Source organism: Peromyscus californicus, unplaced genomic scaffold (genome assembly GCF_007827085.1).
Source record: "Peromyscus californicus insignis strain IS unplaced genomic scaffold, ASM782708v3 Scaffold_10__1_contigs__length_136768540, whole genome shotgun sequence".
NCBI lineage: Eukaryota > Metazoa > Chordata > Mammalia > Rodentia > Cricetidae > Peromyscus > Peromyscus californicus.
Genome location: NW_026294391.1, coordinates 37,413,819 through 37,437,816, shown reverse-complemented (window position 1 = coordinate 37,437,816; position 23,998 = coordinate 37,413,819). Strand labels below are relative to the sequence as shown.

The 23,998-nt window shown below is 34.9% G+C and overlaps 1 protein-coding gene across 1 annotated transcript in view; it reads left to right on the top strand.

Moving 5' to 3' along the window:
- Cfap47 (cilia and flagella associated protein 47) overlaps nt 1-23,998 on the top strand; it is a 272,610-nt gene that overhangs the window by 94,070 nt on the left and 154,542 nt on the right. Inside the window, exons 28-33 of the mRNA XM_052731290.1 lie at nt 2,090-2,245; nt 3,891-4,119; nt 8,559-8,780; nt 13,158-13,239; nt 14,829-14,951; nt 21,813-22,002. Coding sequence (XP_052587250.1) covers nt 2,090-2,245; nt 3,891-4,119; nt 8,559-8,780; nt 13,158-13,239; nt 14,829-14,951; nt 21,813-22,002 — 1,002 coding nt within the window. The remainder of the gene's footprint in view (nt 1-2,089; nt 2,246-3,890; nt 4,120-8,558; nt 8,781-13,157; nt 13,240-14,828; nt 14,952-21,812; nt 22,003-23,998) is intronic.

Genomic DNA, 23,998 nt, shown 5'->3' with positions numbered 1-23,998 from the left:
GTCCCTTGATGGTACTTTTCATTGGATTTCCTAAGGCACAACCAAAATTACAGGACTGAAATAAAACTCACCCTCTGAATGATTCACATTCTTCTACATACCCCATCTCTACAGATGTATTTAAATTCTATCTGATGTCCAATCCAGAAACCTAAGGACCATCATTAATTCCATCTTCTCTCTCATTCTGCACATTCAACCTGTCCCTTTATAGTATTTTACCCCTAAATGTCTTTCATTTATTTATTTAGCTAGTTCTACGTCCCTTTTCCATCATGTATCTTGATCCCATTCATTTCCCCTTCTCTTTGCATCTGCCCTCTGCCCATGCACCCCCCCCCACATCAAACAAAATTTAGGAGAAAAAAAAATAAATAAAAAGGGGAAAAATTAAAATTCTCATCATGGAAGCTGCAGTGTGACACAGTAAGTCACGCGGTAGACACCTTTGTTCATAATCTTCACTTGGAAGTGTTCATTGCAGAATCATTGGTCTGGTTTGAGGCCTCTGGTTTCTACAGCACTTGATGCTGGGTCCTCACTAGGACTCTTCCTGTTGTTGCCCTGTGTTGTGGAGATCCTGCAGCGTAGGGTCTGTGGGTCAGCTTCCTTCACATGCTTCAGCAGGTCATAGATGAGGTGGATGTTGGGGTAGGCCAAGTCATAACCCAGGTTCCGGGGTTGGGCAGTTGTAGGGTTGGTCCGCCAGATGAGAAATGCGGACATCTCTCCCATGTTTATAACTTTGGGGCTGGCTTACTCACATCTGCGCTAATAGGGTTATTGTCTTTCCCACTCTTATGACCACAGGGCCTGCTCTCTCACCTGCCGCAGGCATTGATGTGCGGGGTGTGGGGGTGGTATCAGTCCCTTGCCCATGCTGACATGAGAGAGATGAGAAATGGGGAGAGCTCTCCCTTGCTCACAACTTCGGGGCTGGCTCACCCACACCTGCGCTAACAGGGTTGGCTCTATTGTGCTTACCTGGTGAGGTGCAGAATGTTGCAGTTGGTGAGGGTCAAGGATGTCTTTCCCAGTCTTAGGACCACAGGGCCAGCTCTCCCATCTGGCCCAGGTGTTGATGGGTGGTGGGGAAACAAAATTGAGTTTTAAAGAAATTTATAGGATAGTCAAATTGGCATGATGCAGTGTTGCATACAGGGGGCAGACAGACAGGTAGGTAGGTAGGTAGGTAGGTAGGTAGGTAGGTAGATCGATAGATATAGATAGATGATAGCTAGAGAATGAGAGAACAGCAGACACAGAGAGAGACAGAGACAAATAGAAACTGCGACCCTAACAATCTCTGAGACCTATTGGGTACAACTTCTGTGACAAATTATGAATAGTTTTGCTCTAAAAAATTTTGGAAGAAACTTGGTATATAACAGCTTATTGATATTTGATATTGCTTTTAAAGTAATTCTCACAAATAGTAACCTGTTGTTTCCTTTTTTTAGATAAAATACTTTTCAGAGACTTTGTATAAGATAACCAGAATTTAGGTGCTCAAGATTAGTCCTGCTGAACAACATATGAGTTCAATTTTCTTTGTAACTGTACAGGTTTACGTTTGACACGTGTGTGTGTGTGTGTGTGTGTGTGTGTGTGTGTGTGTGTGTGTGTGTATCATTTGCAATATACGTGTCTTTATAAAGTTGAAAACTCTAAAGTATATAGCAGTTCTAACTGGAATAGAGATTAAAATCTCTGGAATGGTATTAGCTCATAAACAAGAAGTGGTTTCATTTTTGAGCATCAATAAGAAAAGGTATTTTTTAGTGACTCTTTTATGTTTTTTATGTTATAATTCTAATTATTTGGCATAATAATATTTACACATTTTTATGCTAAAGTTAAGTATTGTTCATTCTCTAATAACTTTGGCTGATCTAATCCATTCAGTTTATGAAACCATACCACCAGTTATGCTATTTTAATTTGTCAACTCATGTAATAACATAATTGATATTTAGACTTTTTCTTTTACTATTTTTATAAATATTTTATGAAATACAAGTTAAAGAATGTGATATTAAATTTCGCAAATATTTCTGTTGCTAACTGTGCTCTGATTTCTCATTTATAGATAAAGCAGGAAATCTTACAAAGCCTAGAGGCAGTTTTTTGATTCCTATGATTCCACGCCGGGATTCCAAAGCACTTTCTACACATTTTGGGAAAAGGGGATCCATTTTTTCTAAATTTAATGATGCTGAAATTACACTTGGGAACCTATTTGTTGGTATGTGAAAAATGTATAATGCACTTCTCAAATCTAGTCTGTGATAATAATCTTAACATCAAAACAGGTATTTCAAGCAATAACTTCATTAAAATCCCTTGAATTTGTCACAGTCTTAGTGGTTCATCTGCTCTGGGTAAGCTTTTCCGTGATTAGCAATAGAAATTCTCTGCATTTACAGTGTTCTTAATACCTCAGTAGTATCCTATACACCAAAATTTGTACCTCCTGGTTCCATTAATAAAGTAACTGAGTACAAAACCCAAGAGTAGTTGTTTTCTTTATATTTAACTAAAATGTTAAATATCCTGTTGATCTCTTATAACTTTTTTGTAACATTATAAGTATCTTCTGTATACAGGTTGTGAACTGCAGATTTAAGGCTTTAACTATTTTTTTTAAGCTGGATCCAAAGTAACCTGTCTTAGAAAGTAGTAAGTGTAGGTAAACATGGGAGTTAGATAGTATTTGAAATTAATTTCAAATGTTCTTTTCTCTAGATATGGGCCACGTGCTAAAATTAATTTTTATGCTTTTCCGTGATTAGCAATAGAAATTCTCTGCATTTACAGTGTTCTTAATACCTCAGTAGTATCCTATACACCAAAATTTGTACCTCCTGGTTCCATTAATAAAGTAACTGAGTACAAAACCCAAGAGTAGTTGTTTTCTTTATATTTAACTAAAATGTTAAATATCCTGTTGATCTCTTATAACTTTTTTGTAACATTATAAGTATCTTCTGTATACAGGTTGTGAACTGCAGATTTAAGGCTTTAACTATTTTTTTTAAGCTGGATCCAAAGTAACCTGTCTTAGAAAGTAGTAAGTGTAGGTAAACATGGGAGTTAGATAGTATTTGAAATTAATTTCAAATGTTCTTTTCTCTAGATATGGGCCACGTGCTAAAATTAATTTTTATCAACTGGGCAAATTCAACTTCAGTCATGTGCATCTGCATTTTTGAAATTGCATATGTAAATACTTTTGACAGAATACAACATACTAATTCATACTGTTTAAAATTTTCATAATACAGCCGGGCGGTGGTGGCGCACGCCTTTAATCCCAGCACTCGGGAGGCAGAGCCAGGCGGATCTCTGTGAGTTCGAGGCCAGCCTGGGCTACCAAGTGAGTTCCAGGAGAGGCGCAAAGCTACACAGAGAAACCCTGTCTCGAAAAACCAAAAAAAAAAAAAAAAAATTTTCATAATACAAAATATTTTGTTATATTTAATTGCATCAATCAGAGAGAAAGACATTTTGAATATGTAGTTGATATTTTGTTTCTATAATTCTTTCAAATGAAGTCTAATTTTGTATAATAAGCAATGGTAAAGAAATATTAATCAGCTTTTCTTATGTAAACAAAAGTAAACAATCATAGGAATATTTGTGAATAAGTTTCTGACAAGTATAAAACATCACTGTTTTCTATATTGAATAAATATACTTTAAACTTTTTAGTATTTGTAAATCACCATATTATTATTATTTATTTTAAAGTATATTAGATACACAAATTTATTGAAGAGTATAGAGTACTTTGTTGAATGTTTTTTTATTTGCCTATTATAATTAGAGATAATTAGAAGAAGAATATTCTGTGGTCAAATAATAATTTGTATAACAAATGTGGACTTTAGGGATGGAAATGACACGTGATCGTTTTGACTCGGATGAAAGTATTTCAGATAGAGCCAATGCTGGATCTCTGGAAAATGAAGAGAAGAATCAGCAGTTCTTTGCACCCAAAGCAGGATCAACAGCTTATGACTATTTTCAGAAGGTTGTTGATGCAGCTCAGACCTGGTTCAGTCTCTTTGGATGGCCTGAAGGGCCCCATTCTCTTTCTATTCCTGAGACAATAAGAAGGTGACAAATACATATTTTATAAATTCTTTGTTTTGTACTTTTCTAACGTATAGTGTGCTTATTTGGATTATTTTGATTGAAGCAGACTTAATTTACTTTAAACCTATGACTCATTAGGAGACTATGGAGACTAAGAAGATGCAATTTAAATTCTGTGATTCATATATCGCTCTTCAACATAATAATTTTTTTTAAATTAACTTGTTAGTGAGCATTCATTCTATAAAATATTGAGTATTCATTGGGATCTTTACATGTATATACTGTACTTTGGTCTTACTAACTTCCCCATTTTCTTTAGTACCCATCCCACTGGCCTCCATCTTTTGAAATAATCTCCCTTCTGCTTTCATGTCTTTTTATAATTTAGATTCTGTTTATGATAAGAAATGTGATGTTATGCTTCTAAATCTGGTTTATTTCCTTTCACATAATGACATCCTGTTGCCTGCAGTTTCTTGCAAGCACCATGATTTCATCCCTCTTTTCGTCTAAATGTGTGTGTGTGTGTGTGTGTGTGTGTGTGTGCGCGCGTGCGTGCGTGCCTGCGTGCGTGCGTGCGTGCGTGCCTGCGTGCGTGCGTGCGTGCGTGCATGCGTGTGTGTGTGTGTGTGTGTGTGTGTGTGTGTGTGTGTGTGTGTGTAATATTTTCCTCATTGTTTATCTGTAGATGGACACTTAGGATGATTGCATAACTTGCAGTTAGCTATACTGTATAATTTGATTCCTTTGCGTGTATATACTGGAGTATTATTAATTTGTATCTTAGGACACTCTTTTATGGAATAGCTTTATTGGTTTGACTTTTTAATTGTAACCTAGAGGTGTCATATATTGTTGTCATGATTATTTCTTTATTGCTATATGAAAATAACAATTCCTCAACTTTAGCTTCAATCCTTCATATTCTGTCTTCTTTATTTTTGACTCGGTGGGTGATTTTTTTCCCTGAGTTTTTTTTTTATTGGTTTCCTGAGATTTTCAGTTCTATGACTTTCATTTTTTTCCTCAGAATTTCTCAACCAAGATCTTTTGTTTGTGAAACACGGTATTACTATACATATGTAGCTCTGTGTCTCCTATGTAAACTAGCTTGGCCTTAACTGTGGCAATTCTGCCTTTCCATACCAAGTACTGCAATTGCAGGTGTGCTCAATCATACCCTGCCACATCCAAGGCCTGGGATCCATTTATTTTAGTCATTTATTTATTGAATTTTCTTTGAAGTCAATCATAATTTTTAAAATGGGCTACTAAAAACACTGGAAGTTTTGAAAGTATAATTTTCCTTTTTGTATGTTCTGATGTTTCACTTTGTATAGTACTGGGATCTCCAGCTCTTTTATTTTTATTGATCTTTTTCAGTTGTGAGTTTTCTCTTTAGAGCTCAGTCCACAGTAGAAGTCAAGCAGTTATAAGAGCAACCATTTCATACTAAAGCAGATAGAGAAATCAATTAAGGATGACTGTTTCCCCAATAATCATAGGAAATGAATTGGCAAACAATGAAGAGTATGTTATGATATTAAATTTAGTAAATTTAAAAGAACTTGCAACAATAAATTAAAGGCTTGGTAAGAAAGGGAAGAAAACAAAACCCAATCAAGGTTAAATTAAAGAAGTAAAATAGAAAGGGTGTGAGGGAATGGACGAGAAAACAACAGTAGATTTTCAAATGTCTGATCTTTGAGGAATTTGGGAGGAGGGGTGAATATAACTGATAAAAAATACATATTTAATATAAAGGATCTTATTACAACCTTTTAAAATATGCAAATATAATTAAATAAATATAAAAGGAAGACTAACATGGAAACAATTATAAATAAAATATGAATAAAAGCATCTAGGTTGTTTCCAGGTTCTGGCTATTACAAACAATGCTGATATGAACATAGCTGAATAAGTGCCCTTGTGGTATGATTGAGCATTCCTTGGGTATATGCCCAAGAGTGGTATAGCTGGATCTTGGGGGAGATTGATTCCCAATTTTCTAAGAAAGCGCCATATTGATTTCCAAAGTGGTTGTACAAGCTTGAATTCCCACCAGCAGTGGAGGAGAGTTCCCCTAGCTCCACATCCTCTCTAGCATAAGCTGTCTTCAGTGTTTTTGATCTTAGCCATTCTGACAGGCGTAAGGTGGTATCTCAGAGTTGTTTTGATTTGCATTTCCCTGATGATGAGTGATGTTTAGCAATTCCTTAAATGTCTTTCAGCCATTTGAGTTTCTTCTGTTGAGAATTCTCTGTTTAGTTCTATAGCCCATTTCTTAATTGGACTGTTGGGCATTTTGATGTCTAATTTCTTGAGTTCTTTATATATTCTCGGTATCAGTCCTCTGTCAGATGTGGGGTTGGTGAAGATCTTTTCCCATTCTGTAGGCTGTCGCTTTGCCTTGTTGACTGTATCCTTTGCTCTACAAAAGCTTCTCAGTTTCAAGAAGATGGAAACACATGAACTATGAACCAATACCTGAGGAGCCCCCAACTGGATCAGGCCCTCTGGATAAGTGAGACAGTTGATTAGCTTGATCTGTTTGGGAGGCATCCAGGCAATGGGACCTGGACCTGCCCTCAGTGCATGAGCTGGCTGTTTGGAACCTGGGGCTTATACAAGGACACTTGGCTCAGCCTGGGAGGAGGGGACTGGACCTGCCTAGACTGAATCTACCAGATTGAACTCAATCCTCAGGGGAGTCTTTGCCCTGGAGGAGATGGGAATGGGGGGTGGCCTGGGGGGAAGGCAGAGGGGGGGTAGGAGGGGGGAGAACAAGGGAATCCGTGGCTGATATGTAAAATTAAATTAAATTATAAAATAAAAAAACAATAAAAAATTATGAATAAAAGCAACATCAAAACATAGTAAGAGTTAAAGAAGAAGTAAAGATTGCAGAGTATTTTTTTCTACTTCCTTTGTTAGGGGGACTTGGTCACAGATAGTGTTTATTGTAGTTACGTCTACAATGGTGGTATGTCTTCTCTAACATCACCCAGAGTCATGGAAGCAAAGAGGATACTGAGATTTATATTGCATAGGAAGAAGAGAGGAAGCTAGGCATTCCGTATGCCCATCTTATCTTTTTCAGACCCCACCTAGCAGCACACCAGTCTATAGGTTAGAAGATGATGAGAAATATAGTAATCTATCTTCCAGACTGAGCTCAGAGCTCTCCTTCCCAACCTACAGCAAGCCATCATGTAAATGCAACAGCTACAGAGGCCAAAAAATCAGCCAACACTTGTTTTAATACTTACACAGGAATCTGCAAGTAATTGTGTTTGCACCTTATTGCACTGAGCAGAATTTGTTATTAAACTCATTCATTGATTTCTCATTTGTATTTAGTATGTTTTTTTCTAGATTTTACCACTTAATTTTCATGTGAAAATTAATACTACATGTAGTTAGTTGTATACTGTTGTTGGCTGTTATTTATTTTTCATTTACCTTGTTTATGATGATACTAATATTCTCCATAAAATATTTGTTTCCTAATAGTAATTTTAGAGTATAAGAGCACTACTATATTTTATATTTTTGAGGAAGCTGGGAAGAATACACAGTAAGTGGTATAGCCAAGTTTGAACAATTTAACCCTTTCCTAATACAATGTACTATTTAGGCTATTGAGACCCTTTCTACCAAACTTGAAAGGTGCTAATCAAAATGACCCCTTGGATAGTTTTGATTTCTCAATCTGAGCTCATGTACATCTGTGATTTAAATTGTTGATAAATAGTTATATAGTTTACCATGGGATATATAACAAAATACAGAAAGCAAAGATTGGTAGACTTATTTTTTACTCCATAAAAAAACTGAGTATGTATCAAACTTGTGCAAAAGATGTAGGGAGTGAACATTGCTATATCTTATTTAAAGATTAGTTGGGTATATAGACGCAGTAGAATTCTGAAGTTTATATTTTAAGTAAGAATCCTTCCTAGGTCAGTGTGCAGGCTGCCTTATTTTAAATATTAAGGCCCAAATATGGAGAAATTGAGTGAATTTATTTTTGTACGTACATGTATGATGTTTACTTTAAAATTTAAAATTATCTTGGCAAGTATAGAAATTGTGTTTAGATTATAGAATGCAGGATTGTGCCCAGTGAGTTTAGGTTACTTGCCATATTAACGTATATTGAATAGTTGAGAGCAGGAATCAACTCTTACTGTCTTTTTTCAAACCCATTCTGTTTCCAATCCACTCTTTGAGCCCCACAATTGCAGTAATTGTGGTATGTGTGTAAATGAGATAGTGTAACTCTTTAGGAATATTTAAAAATTTAATTTGTGCTTGCAAATAGTAGCCACATGAATTGCAATTTAGGATTTATTGCTTTGTGTACCTTAATATTATTTGCTTTAGTTATTGACCATATTTTTACATGAGGAAATATTTTGAGACTGATATTCATTTACTCCTTTTTTCCATAGGGATGTCCAGAAAATACAGTTCTATTCAGCATCCTCACCACCCAAGAAATTTTCCAGACAGTATGATTTTTCCAAATATAATAAGACAATCTATGATGTGGTACTTCACTTGAGTGGAAGACTGCCACCTGGAATTAACTCAAACCAGTCCTTACCTGTGGATAACACTGAAAGGGTGATCCAGCTCCATTCGCAACATGCGTCACTTCTAGACTTTATTACGTAAGAGCTTAGATACACTAGTTTAAACATGTAATCATGGCTTAGCTGAAATGGTCAGTGGATGGACATGTGAGTGGATTTATTGAAGGAAATAATTGGTATTTTGTTCAAAAATATTTTGTTATACACATTATAATATATATCACAGAGAAGTATACACTAGTTTAACATAAGCATCCTATAACCTTTATGGATGCATAGTCTGATACACTACCTTACAAACTTCATCATGTGCTCAGATCATTGGGATGGCTTGTTAAAACAACTTGCTCACTCTTACAGAGTTTATGATGCTAATTTGTATTAATTATAAATTGCAAGATGATATGAATAGTCCTAGTCCATGGCCTATTTTGAAGGCATATTGTAGACAAATTTCTAAACAGTCGTATTAAATAAGAAACACACAGCCAAATACAGAGGTGCAAGCCATACAGATCAGAGCAATAGTCGCCAACTAACCTTAGCTCACCACACTGCCATAGCTTCCCAAGGGAACCTCTTCCTGTCTAACCTATGCCTTTATTGCCTTGCTGTTCTGCCTTCTCATTGGCTCTAAGCCCAGCCACCTCACTTCCTCGTCACTGCCTGTCTATACAGACCTCCAGGTCTCTATGGTAGGTATTGGGATTAAAGGTGTGTGTCACCATACTTGGCTGTGTCCTTGACCACACAGAGACTCTGCCTGCCATGTGATCGCATTAAGGGCGTGTGCTACCACCACCTGACTTCTGTTTATGGCTGGGTATGACCTCTGATCTCCAGGCAACTTATTTATTAATGTACATATAAAATATCACCACAGCATATATGTCATAAATCCAGTGCGCAAAAAAAAAAAAAAAGAAACTAACAAAAATACTTAGATTACTGGTAGCATCCTATCTTAGATTATGTGAGGGAAAGGTTCACAAATCCCCATATTCCTAGCTAAGGAGCGATTGACAGTGGATTGTTTCTGGGAAAGGGGTAGTCAGATTTCTTTAGAAATATGGGCCCTGGTAGATTGCTCATGCAATAGAATAGAATTCGTTTGGAGGAGGGCCTGGGAGAAAAGGAGGATGGAGTGTGTACTGGCTATGATCAAGATATCTTGTCTTGTTAAAGCTCAAATGTATGACTGATCCAGATTCTGAGAGACCAGAGATAATTTGCTAATTTGCTAGGCCTCCTTTAGAAAAGAATAACACACTGGAAATAGGAAAGTGGATGTGTGGCTTTACATGGTATTGTCAAGGTAAGGAAGCCTGAGGTTGAATTTGAATCTTTACTGACAGCGAATCTTCCTCTTCCCCGAAGCCATATTCCATTAATGATGGTAATAAGGGACAGATCTGAAATTTTGAGTTTTTATCCCAAAGAACAGAGAAAGTTACCTTAAGAGATTTGAAGAGTTATATGACATTAACAAAAGACAGCATATATGGAAGTTAAAGTTTTCATTTTTTTTTCTCTAAACCTCTAAATCTTTGATTCTCAACCTTCCTAATTCTGGGATCCTTTAATACATTTCCATATGTTGTAACCCCCAACCATAAAATCATCTTGTTTCCATTCCATAAATGTAGCTTTGCTACTGTTATGAATTATAATATAAATATCTGATATTCATGATATTTGATATGTGACCTACAAAGGGATCATACAAATAGGTCAAGACAAGAGAATGTGAAAATTAGGTCAGTTGTAGAAAATAGCAAAAATAAAATTATGCAAATAATTTTAACTCTACTGTTGTGTTGGTGTATTGAATTGTGCCCTACTTAAAATTCCTAACTGGGGTACTGAGTCCTAAGATAACAGTATGTGGAGAAAAGGTCTCCAAGTTAAATTAAGCCAGAGACATAGGTAGGACTTGGGTCCTTATAAGACATATATTAGAAACTTTATTAAAATGTTGACATTTAAATATAAAAAGTTACCTTTTTTTAATTTGTCATTTTCTGACTTTAATCTTTCTAGGACTAATTTAATAAGGTAAACCCACTACTTAAATAAGGCAAATTTCAAATACATTTGTTTAAAAATGACATTTATATAACTTAATGAAATATTCACTTGGAGAGAAAGAAGGTTTAAGTACTTAGCTCTGTGGCACTTGTGATTATTTTTTTGCATATTTCCCAGTAGTGTTGACATTAACATGGGTCATTCTGTTTTGACATTTTTTTTGATGTGATCATTGCAGGTATGGAAGAATAATTTTGGCATTAAAGCCAAGCCATTCAGATTTATTTGTTTTTCATCAGCAAATACATGGCTGTCAGGATATGTTGACTGTGATAAAAATTACTTAACATTTAGAAAGTGGCAGCATTGTTAATAAAATCAGGTCATTAATCAAAGATATATGCATATATTTCAACTAGGAAATAAATGTATTAAAATTCAAAATAGTTGTAAATGTTGTTTGCTTCTCTTAAATTGATAACTCAGTGGCTATGGACTTTTGCGTATATACCTACTTAGCAGTTACATGAATCATGTTTAGAGTTTAAGTTATAATTTTAGAGACCTCTGCTGTTTGAAGATTACATTTAGAATTTATTAATTCATCATATTTATTTATTTATTTATTTGAGACAAGTTTTCTCTGCGAAGCAGTCCTGGCTGTCCTAAATCTCACTCTGTAGACCAGGCTGGCAATGAACTTAGTGAGATCTTCCTGCCTCCACCTCCCAAGTGCTGGGATTCTTGTTTTGAAATACTCATTGTAAACTTAAGATACTGAAGCAGTAAGTCTCTGTAAAAGTATAACCAAATGTGTCATTAAAGACATTTCTCTATAAGGGCTCAAAGTAGACATAAAATCTATAGGTGAGGAAAAAACATAATTAGTATTTATGTAGTCATAAAGTTAGGCATTGAGAAATATTCAAAATAAAAAAATGTGGATATCAGTTTCTACAAGTATATTAATCATCCTCAACTTTTACACGACTCTATACTGCTGGACATTAGGGTACTCATAAGTAACTAGTTATATGCCTCCTTGAGATACTCCCATTTAATTGATGCCCTGTTTCATTAGGCTGTGAGTAGCCTTTGTTAGAAATGATAAATTGCTTCTAAAATATTGCATTGCTTTAGTCACAAGGAAGTATTCTAGTTTCTGCATATGCCTCTGAATTGTCTGTCTTTTTGTTTTACTCTGTTTTATACTATCTCACAAGATTTCAACTGAATAGGATATATGTACTGTAATTCTTATTTAGGCTTTAGGTTGGCCATTTGTGCTAATGAGTGGTGTTACAAAGAAAAAGACTTTTTGTAACCCTATAGTAATTTAAAGATGATGACCATTTGTAGGAGTAATATACACAGGGTAAGAATTGGCTTCTTGTGTCAGTGCAGACTAGTCCAGGACCATATAGAATGAAAGAACACTAGAACTGTGCTTACTGTTTCAATCTCACAAACTTTTTCCCCCACATTTCTATTATTATTCTTTAGTAAGAGCGTCAATGTTTTACTTTTCAATGTCATCTTTAACCTCCTTTCTTCCTGTTGTTTCCTCACTTCTCTGTGACCACAGGACTAAACTACTGAAAGTATATCCTGTTTTGAGCACTAGTTATAGAGTTCCTTGTTAATGCTGTACTGCTTAATGCTGCTCTGTGCTCACTAAGTGAATTGAACTCAAACACACAAATCTCCACTAGGAAACACCTTTAACATAATGTACTTGATTTTTGTTTAGTGGTGCTATTGATGATAGCCATCCCTTATGAAGGAGGGGTGGATTAAATTACTTTTGATATTTGATTGTGACTAAATAATTTGTGTATGTATTCACATCTTGAATGTGGTAAGTTATATATACATACATTTGTATATATATAATATACATATATATATTTATATATACACATGAGTTAAAATCCATCACATGTATATTTCTTAGTGTATACTATCACAAGTTTACACAATAAACTATTCCATAAGTTATAATATGCCATTTGGAATAATTAGTTGATTAATAGCTTATTTTACAGTTCTAGGTACATTGGGAGATAGTCATTCATTTGGTATTAGGTGATTAATGAACTCATAGGTTATATGTTGTATTGAAGTATTTTGTAGATGTTTTTGAAATTCTAATTGTTATGGCAGTAATAGAATATCACCTTGACTGAAAAGATCCAAGTCATAGGTCACTATATTCAATCAACATATCAAGGTAGATACGAATGATTATAAACATTGAGTAAGTTTTTAATCAAATCTTATAAAGGTAATACCATGCATAATTTCAGTATTGATAGGAAATTTTAAATTAATTGTACAAATATAACAAACTCGACATTATTTAAATAATTTAACTGAAAGTCACAGCCATTGTTTATAATAATTCTATAATTTGGGGTTTTCTTTTAGTGCTCAAGGTGGATGCATTTCTCATGTGCTTCCAGAATTTTTGCTTGGACCAGAAGATTATAAGAAGTGGCTTGAAATTACAGTAAGATAATTTCTAGGAACATATATACAGTCACTAAATTTACTAATATATGGTCCTTTTTAAGTGACCAGTTTAGAGTTTGTGACTTTTGTATCTGAAATATCTAAAGCTTAAGCCTCTTTTAACCGCTAATATGTGTAAGGTATTGTATGTTTGTGTGTATCTGTGTGTGTGCATGTGTTTGTTTGTGTGCATGTATGTTGCTAAAAGTGAGGGAAGTAATTTTTTCTGAGATTTCTGTGCAAAAATGAATCCATGGCTTGCTTCTTTACTTTTTTTCATTTGAGGTTTATGTGTGTGGCATACATGCATATGTGTGCTTGTTTACATGTACATAGGTTCAAATGTGCATGTGTTTGAAAACTCATCTATGCTCATGCATATTGAGGCCAGAGGTTGATGTCTTTTTTTTACACTCTTTCTTATAGTTTAATGCAGAGTCTCTCATTTGAACCTATAGAGAGCTGATTTCATCTATTCTAGCTTGTTTTATGGAATTGTTTTATGGAATTCCACTTGTCTGCCTTGTGGGCGCTGGGACTACAGGCAGGCCACCGCTCCTACCCCACATTTACTTGAGTTCTGGGAATTCAGACTCTATACCTCATGCTTATGCTGTACTCATTGAGGGTTTACAAAGGAAAAGTGCATATGCTTATATAATTTATCCTCAAATTTTGAGAATGAATATCTTCCAGAAAAAAATCTTTAATTTCACAGGAACTTGCTATTTCCCTTTTTGTAGTGTTAGGAGAGAACAAGGAGAAATTAAGCAGTAAATGCATAGTTTTCTCAAAGTATAGTGTATATCTTATGAAAACCTCTTGCTGAGAATTAATTTTTAATTATATGAATTTTAGTTGTGGAAGTCCCTTACCATTTGATGTACCAAAGGGAATCAAGTACTTGTCCCTGTGGGTTTTGCTTAGTTCCTGTGTGTTCCAAAGGCTGTGGCATAATCTGGACACAGAGGTCAGGGGAACTTTGTTTCTTGTTGCATCCCTTCTAGTAGAGAGTACAATAATAGATGTGTGAAGTGAGTAATTACGTGATGAAGCTGGGTGTCTTAGTTTGGGTTTCTATTGCTGTGAAGAGACACCGTGAGCACAACGACTCTTAAAGGAAAGCATTTAATTGGGGCTGGCTTCCAGTTTCAGAGATTTAGTCTATTATCATCAGGACAGGACATGTTGGCGTTCAGGCAGACATAGTGCTAGGAGGAGCTAAGAGTTCTACATCTTGCAGGCAACAGGAAGTACACTGACTCAATGAGTGTGACTTGAACATATATGAGATCTCAAAGCCTGCTCCATAGTGACACACATCCTCCAGAAAAACCACGCCTCTTAATAGTGCCACTCCCTTTGAGGACCATTTTCTTTCAAACCACCATAGTGGGTAACTTTTATCCCTGGGAATTCTCTTTGTGGGTACTGTCTATCCTTTCACAGGGGTAAACATCTTGATGAATATATAAAATAGGCATCTGAATGTTGTATAAAAAGGGAAAAATTTATCATATAATTAAAATTTGACACTAATATTTGCTTTGCATTTTTATTTATGCTGTTGTATTTCATTTTTTCAAGACATCCTCTAAAACCACAACTCTCTCTACACTTAAGGAAAAGTATTCTGTTAATATAGATATGGATAATTTTGAAGCCTGGAGTACACGGGCATGGACAGATGTATTTCTTCAGATATACAAGGTAATAATTCTACTCTTGTTAGCTGTTAAGTTTTTGATTATTCACATGAATAGTGCAATAGTTTAAATAGCAAATTCTGCTGTAAATGATTTTCAAACACAATAGCTTAAATAAACTAGGTTTTACTTTTTTATGAAATTTTTGGAAAGTAAATGATCCAGAGCTGTTGTTGATGTATTCTGTCCTTAGTATTAGGCTTTCAGCTATGGCCCTTCTGATTGAACATTTTTCTAAAATAAGTTGAAAATCTGTACTTTCAATATAATAAAATAATACAGACACAAGATCTGTTACTACATTTAAGTGAAGCATCAGATATCTGGGCATTACCCGGAACTGCAGTTGCATGACCTGCTCCTTTTTTCAGCCTTGTTTTGAATTCAGTAAACTTCTGTTTTTCTTCATTATCTTGGTATATGGCTATTAGCAATGTAGATTGTTATAACAATTTATTTTTATATTGTACTTTTGTGGTTTAATCCATATATTTATTTATTTTTTTTGTTTATTTATTTATTTACTTATTTTTTACATCCGAAAGTTTCTCTTTCCTACCTTCTTCTAAGTTCCTCTCCCAATCAGCGCTCCCTTCTCCCCACTCCATCTACTCCTCCTCCACTGTTTCTCTTCAGATATAGGAGGGCCTGTCATGGATATCACCCAGTCATGGTATATCAAGTTGCAGTGATAGTAAGCACCTCCTCTTCTATTAAGACTGGATGAAGCTATCCCATAGGAGGAATTATATATAGATTGAAGGGTTTGTGGCTGGGTTGGTGTGCCAGTCCCTCCCCAGTCTTGCCTGATCATAGGAGACAGCTGGTTTAGGCTCCATATCCCCTATTGCTAGGAGCTTTAGCTAGGGTCACCCTCATCGATTCCTGGGATTTTCCATTGCTCTAGGTTTCTGGATCATCCCAGAGAGGTCCCCAAATTCCAGTTGTCTCTCCCAGTACTTTTTCCTTCCACCCTCCGCCACCTGATCTCTCCTGTTCTCATCCCCATCTCCTGCAAATTTCCTGGTGTCCTAGTTTTTAACAGCTGAGTAATACTCCATTGTGTAATGGTACCACATCTTCTTTATCCATTCTTCAATTGAGTGACATCTGGGTTGTTTCCAGGTTTTGGCTGTTATGAACAAAGCTGATATTAACATAGTTGTGCAAGTGTCCTTATGGTGGACTATCCTTTGGGTATTATTTGCCCAAGGGTGGTATAGCTGAGTCTTGAGGTAGATTGATTCCCAATTTTCTGAGAAACTGCCATATTGATTTCCAAATTGACTGTACAAATTTGCACTCCCACCAACAATGGAGGAGTGTTCCTCTTGCTCCACATCCTCTCCAGCATGAGCTATCACCATTTGTTGAAGATGGGTTCCTTTTTCCATTGTATAATTTTGGCTTCTTTGTCAGAAATCAAGTGTCCATAGGGGTGTGGATTTACTTCTGGGTCTTCAGTTCAATTCCATTGATCAAGCTGTCTGTTTTTATGCCAATACTATGTTTTTTTTGTTTTGTTTTGTTTTTTGTTTTTTGTTTTTTTACTATTGCTCTGTAGTAGAGCTTGAAATCAGGGTTTGTGATATCTCCAGAAGTTCTTTTACTAATGTATAGGACTGTTTTAGCCCTGTGGGTTCTTTGTTTTTTCATATGAAGTTGGGTATTGGTTTTCAAGGTCTAAATAATTGTATGGAATTTTGATGGGGATTGCATTGAATCTGTAGATTGGTTTTGGTAAGATAGCCATTTTTACTATGTTAATCCTACCAATCCATGAGCCTGAGAGATCTTTACATCTTCTGAAATCTTCTCTAATTTCTTTCTTCAAAGACTTGAAGTTCTTGTCATATAGGTCTTTCACTTGGTTGGTTAGAGTTACCCCAAGATATTTTATATTATTATTGGCTGTTGCAAAGGGTGTTTTTTCCCATTTTCTTTTTTTAGCCCATTTATCATATGTATATAGGTGGGTTACTGATTTTTTTAAATTAGTTTTGTATCCAACCACTGTGCTGAAGGTGTTTAATCAGATGTAGGAATTCCCTGTAGAATTTTTGAGGTCACTTATGTATACTATCAGATTATCTACAAATAGTTATACTTTGAATTCTTCCTTTTCAATTTGTATTCCTTGATCTTCTTAATTTGTCTTGTTACTCTAGCTAGAACTTGGAGTACTATATTGAATAGATATGGAGAAACTGGGCAGCCTTGTCTTGTTCCTGATTTTAGTGGAATTCCATTTAATTTTATGTTGGCTGTCAGCTTGCTGTATATTGTTTTTATTATGTTTAGGTATGTTCCTTGTATCTCTGATCTCTCCAAGACTTTTATCATGTAGGAGTATTGGATTTTGTCAAAGGCTTTTCAGTATCTAGTGAGGTGATTATGTGGTTTTATTCTTTCAGTTTGTTTCTATGGTAGATTACATTGACAGATTTTCATGTGTTGAACCATTCCTGAATCTGGGATGAAGCCTATTTGGTCATGGAGAAAGATCTTTTAGAAGTGTTCTTGGATTCGGTTTACCAGTATTTTCTTGAGTGTTTTTGCATCAGTGTTTATGAGGGAAATTGGTCTGTAATTCTCTTTCTTTGTTGAGTCTTTGTGTGTTTTGTGTACCAGGGTGATTTTTGGCCTCATAAAATGAATTTGACAGTGTTCCTTCTGTTTCTGTTTTATGGGATGATTTGAGAAGTATTGGCACTAGCTTTTGTTCAAATGCCTGGTAGAATTCTGTGCTAAGATCTGGTCCTGGGCTTTTTTTTTTTGGTTGGGAGACTTTTAATGACTGCTTCTATTTCCTTGGCAGTTATAGGTCTATATAAATTGTTTATTTGATCTTGATTTAACTTTGGTAAGTGGTATCTATGGGGATAATTGTCCACTTTTAGATTTTCAAATTTTGTTGAGTATAGGTTTTTGAAGTAGGTTTAATCCATATTTACTGAATTTTTTTTCTGTAAAATAAAACCAGACAGTTTTTGAGTTAAGGTGCATAAGCAGATTTTTCTTATAAATTTTGAGGTTGTAAATTAACTTGTGGACTTTGAGGTGCCAAGTAGGTCATAGTATTTACAGTACCAAGATTTATATATTTGATTCATGTATTATCTCTATTATCTATTTTTTATTTTGCTTTTATGGGATTTTTCCCCATAGTTGAGATATGGATAGATGAGTTGTTACTACAGGTGCTTTGTTTTTGATCCTTATTATGCAGTAAGTCACCATATTATATTTGATCTTCTTGTTGCTAGTTTGCCCAGTTTTTGCTACTTCCTGCTTTATTTTGGCCTCAAACAAACACGTGTGTAGTAGCACCTTTGTGTGACTGGAAGTAGAAATGCAGTAGACTTCATATTGGAACTTATTAGCTGTATTTGCTGGATAGTAGCATCAGATCACAGTCACAACAAAGTGGTTGTAGCTCATGTCACAGCTTCCTGAAATCTATTGACTCTACCCACATTCAAGTCAGAAGTGGTCATGGACCAATTCATTGCAGGAACACTTTCATGTCTGAATCCACATTGGTTTTCTAGCCATGCAACACTCTCAAGAGCACAGTCATTCCTCAGTGCTGAAATCTGACACTGAGGTATCAGTTCTTGGTCAGATACACAATTTTCATTTGAAGTCTTAATTAACTTTGATCTCTTATAGATTTACTTTAGGATAAGATTTACTCTCAGATTTACATTTGTGTTAGTGTGGAACCATGAGCCATTTCTATATCTAACAGAAAGGTTATACACTGGATATTGATTCTCTCTGCAGTTAACATAGCACTATTCAAGATAAATCTTCGGCAGAGATCCATTTCAATTATCTTAAAATATCTCAGTATTTATTGAAAATATAATTATAAAAATTGTTATCTCATTTATGTGCAAAGGAAATGTAATAAAAAACAATTATTGCCGGGCGGTGGTGGCGCACGCCTTTAATCCCAGCACTTGGGAGGCAGAGGCAGGCGGATCTTTGTGAGTTCGAGGCCAGCCTGGTCTAGAGAGCGAGATCCAGGAAAGGCGCAAAGCTGCACAGAGAAACCCTGTCTCGAAAAACCTAAAAAAAAAAAAACAAAAAAAAATTATTAATATTATTAATGAGAAGCAATAAGCCAAATATAGCATCCACATTCATATAGAACTAGAAGTACACATGGCAATGGTGTGATAACTCTATATACATGTATGTATACACATATGTATGTACACACACATATTATTTGATAATTTTCTGTTATTTTTAAGTCTTCAATATGATATAGTGTTTTATAACCTATTACCCTGTTCTATCAAAGGTAAATTTATTGATGATTATTCATAAATCAGACCTTTAACAAAAATGACTATGTAAACAATGTTTGAGTGTAGGAAATTCCTGAGTGTAGGAAAGTCCTGAGCGTAGATTGCTGAAAATAATTGACCTAAACTGAAGAATTGGCTAACATATAACAAGATATTCTTTCTTCTGTACTTCTCATTTCATTCCATCAATTCATACTTTTGTGACTTTAATGTTAAACAACAAATAGTATCATTTTCCTCCAAATATGTTTGATGTGTTTGAAGTGAACTCTTGTGCTTCCTATATGCTTTTATCACTCCTTTCAATTATATAGCTATATATATTAGACTATTTAAGAGCTATCGTCCTGTGGCAGAGTAAAAATTGATAAATATTTCAACAGTGGTAGTTTTAAAACAGCACTTCTGTAGAAATAGACAGTATGTATTTTGACACTTTCTGTATTAGAGTATATTTCTATGATCCATGTGAGTTTGTCATTAAATCTGTGTTCCTAGTAAAGGTTCACTTGCAAATCTTATTTCCTTTGCAAAGTAGCTGTGACAGTTGATAGATGAATTCTGAGCTTGCTCAGATCATTAGTTCCAAACATTTATCTCATTAGCTGTAGGCAGGTAATTCATCATTTGTTATTACTCAGAAAGGGCTAGGAATCCACTTCCAAGACTTTCAGTTGCATTTTAAAGTATATGGGATTTGAAACTAAGGAATTATAGATCCAGTTTGTGCTCTATTTCTATTATAGAAATTCATAAGAAATGCTAAAATAATACCTTTCGTGTTTATTGATTGCTATTCTCACCACATAGGTCAGATAAAATTCCAACATTCTATATTAGATTTATTTGGTGAAAATTCTTAACAGTTTCTATTTTGGAAAAGAAAGAACAGTGTGAGACCTTCCATATTTTTAAATTGAAGCTATTTGAGACATTACATAAATACATGATACATGAAGATATGAGCATCTTTTTTCTGTAGTTACACACCTGAATATGAGAGTTTCTTAGGTAGGATTATTGCAGGCTCTGAGACAAGTATCAAGCAATTTGTTTCAGAAGTGATCTCTATGTGAGCTGTGTGTGCTTCTTTGTCAGGAAAACATTCCCTTTAGTGATAAATTGCATTTGCCCAAAGTAAAATTTCAGAATGGAAAGGTGAATGTTGGGTAGGTGTGAACAGGGCAACCATATCTCTAGAACATATGTCACTCAGGTTTTGTTCTTTACATCCAAGATGTTAGAGAACTACCTATGAATTTATCAGGATGAACTTGTGAACTGATATAGGAATGTGTATATAATGTAAACAGTTGAACTGACTCATTTATTTAGATTGTTTTACAATTTCTGTTGTTCTACAATTGAATAATTATTTATCTACTGAAATAGATAATGAAATAATAAATCTCAGATTGTTGCTGTCATCTAGAATCTATGTCCATAGCTAGTGAAGTATAACTCTTAGTAACTCTTTGATATATTTCTCTACTAATCAGATACAGTACACTTTGAGTGAATGCATCTGTGACATTCTATACCAAACTTAACAGCATGAGATAAAAGTTCATTGAATTATGTTTTTTCTACTTTTTATTTCCTTAAAATACACATATCTGGCATAGTGGTACATACCTATATTCCCAATTTAGGAGGGAGAGGCAGGCAAATCAGGAGTGCAAGGCCAGCCTTGGCTACATTACCAGGTAGAGGCCAACTAGAGATCCACGAGACCCTGTCACCAACCACCCAACAAAAGTGTCCAGTAAGTTTTATATCAAACTGTATTTTGAGTGGTATAATGGTTAATGACTATCAAATTGACAGTATCTAGAATAAAAACCTCTGGACATGTCTGGGAGAGAATATCTAGATTGGGCAAATTAAGCTGAGACGCTCCCTCTAAATATAGGCAATACCAATACATAGGCTACGGTTCAGACTGGAATAAAAATAAAGCAATTTGAGTACCAGCATTCATCTGTATCTGCTTCCTAACTCTGGTTAAAATGTGACCAGTTTTCTCGTGTTTTGGGGTACAGTGACTTCGCTATGCCTAAAACTGTGAGCCAATATAAAGCTCTTTTTCCCTAAATCACTCTTTGAAGATATTTTGTTATAGCATGAAAAGTAACTAATACAAATAAATAAGTAAAACAAAGAAAATTAGTACAGATGGCTAAGCTTCTTGATACTTAAAATTTTAAGTTTGTGAACTGTAATAAAAAGAAAACCATGTCAAATTAATGAATTGGCATTCTAACAGATGTGTCGTCAAATATAGCTTTTTCAAATTAAGTAAGAAGTGTCTTGTTACAGGTTGCATAGTCAGGATCTCCATAGTATAAATGGCATTCAAGCAAGAACTTGAAGACTGAAAATGACCACGAGTGGCACATCTCTCTTCTATTCTCTTATTCCTGAGAAGGTGCATTAACCAGAAAATACGAGTGTCTTCCCTTACTTATCTACTTGGGGTAATTAACTTTTCAAATGTGAATTTATTTTCCATCTGAGTCTAGTAACTATTTCTTTCAAAATTCCAGGTTATGATTCTATCTCGGGTGACACCACATTGCTACAATTCTATTCCGCCTATACGTGGGGAGAATAAATCCAAAATCAACCCTTGTTTTACATCCAGCAACATATATTCTAATTCTGAAAGGATTCTACTTAGTTGGTTGAATACAAATTATGAGAGTCATCGAAATATTATATGGAAAAACAATAAAAGTGGTATGATTTTTTTCTTTAAATAGTTATAATTGGCAATGTTAAAATTAATATAAAAGGAGCCATGGAACCACACTCAGAATCTATGTATTCTAAACTAATTACATGATTTATTCTGTGTTATTTAAGAGGGATTTCATTTCATGATCTTCAAGGTGAGATAGTAAGAAAAGATTTTACTATATTTGTGAGGAGAAATGATGAAATGTATATAGACATGTTCTGGAAATTTGGATATTAAAGACATCCCTAACATTGCTGCTAGCATTTTCAGTGTGTAAATTATTAAACATAGTTTGCATTTTATTTATGAGGGTCCTATTGGGTATCACTTTGTGAAAATAATGCTTCATGAATTCTTTAGTGAATAGATCATAAGCTCTTACACAAACATATTTATCTGTTCCCCAATAAACAGCTACGTTGAATTCTCTACCAAGAGCCTAGTTCTAAGTCTAGTTTCTAATATAGCTATACACTTCTTCTTTTGTCCTTAGCATTAACTGTATTAAATGGAAATGTGTGGAAATACATTTTTGGTTTTAAATTACCTCCTTCCCTCAGAAAACATGCAAATCTTTTGTGCTCAGAGTAGAATTTGCTAATATTCAACCCTTGAAGTTCAATCCAAGCCACAGAACTAAGCAGAAGATTGTAGAGTTTGGTTTCTAGTAAGACTTTGAATTGCATTTCCTCATAAATTGAAGACATTATTACCTAACATTCTCTCCAAAGCAACATAAAGTTCACTCTGTTTCTCTCCTGTTCTTTATTAGTATTTGAATAAAATTTCCCCAACGTAACATGTATCTGTTTATCTGGTTCCCCTTGTCACTTATGGGCTTCTTTAGTACAGTCTCGCTTTAAAATTAATCCTTTTTTTTTTTTGAGATTATACTATACTGACATCATTCTTCTTTCCTTTTTTCACTCCAAACCTTACCATATGCCTCTCCCTGATTTCTTTCCAATTCATGGCATCTTTTTCTTTTGTTTTTCATTATTTGTTATTACATACGTGTGTGTGTGTGTGTGTGTGTGTGTGTGTGTCTGTGTGTTTACTTCTAAATTCAAAGTACAACTTGCTCAATCTTTATTTAGTTTAGTAGTATATATAATTTCAGGTTTGATCATTTGGTATTGGATAACCAATAGGTATGCTCTTCCCTGAGAAAGGTAATTTTTCCCAGGCTCAACATTTCTTGGTTAACTGTAGTTCATTGTTCATGTATGGTTGAGGCCTCCTAGGCTTCCCCCATCCACTTTGGTGTATCTGATGCCCTTGTTCAGCTCATATTTTGGTAGTCATGTTGGTGAGATTTTATGGTTGTAGCTTTTGATATTACTAGGAGACACAATCTTACTGAAAATCACTGTTGCTCTGGTCCTTACAACCTTTCTGCTCAGTCTTCTGATATTGGCATAAAAACAGACACATGGATCAATGAAGTAGAATCAAAGACCCTGAGAAATTCACACACCTATGAACACCTGATTTTTGAGAAAGGATAAAGTTTTTTTTTTAACCTCTTGTCAACATTGTCCTAAAAAGCCTTCATCCTCTTCCTATTGAAAGCCATACTTGAGCAGCACCAGTCCATGCCTGCTGGTATTTGACAAGTTGGTTTTATACCAAAGCAATTCCAAAGTTGTGATGGATTGGAAAAAGACAAACAAAGAAACAAAAAAAGCCGTCAGTACCATTTTTTTCTACAGGTACAGGTAGAGAGCCTGGGGGGAAAAAGCTCCTATGCTTATAACAGCAAAACCTAGACTAATGCTGTAATTGCAGGGTAAATCCAAGAAGGAACAGGTACTTTCAGGAAGAAATGATATAATAACCTGGATATATTCTTTTTAGATGCAACTTGAAACCAGTAGAAAGTGGGGTGGTTAGCTATCTAGTGAAAGTCAACTATACACCAGCAAGAAAAGCATAAAGGGCCTAGAGACCACAGTTTCATTTTTGGTGAGGAAAAATTCAGAAATAAGTTTA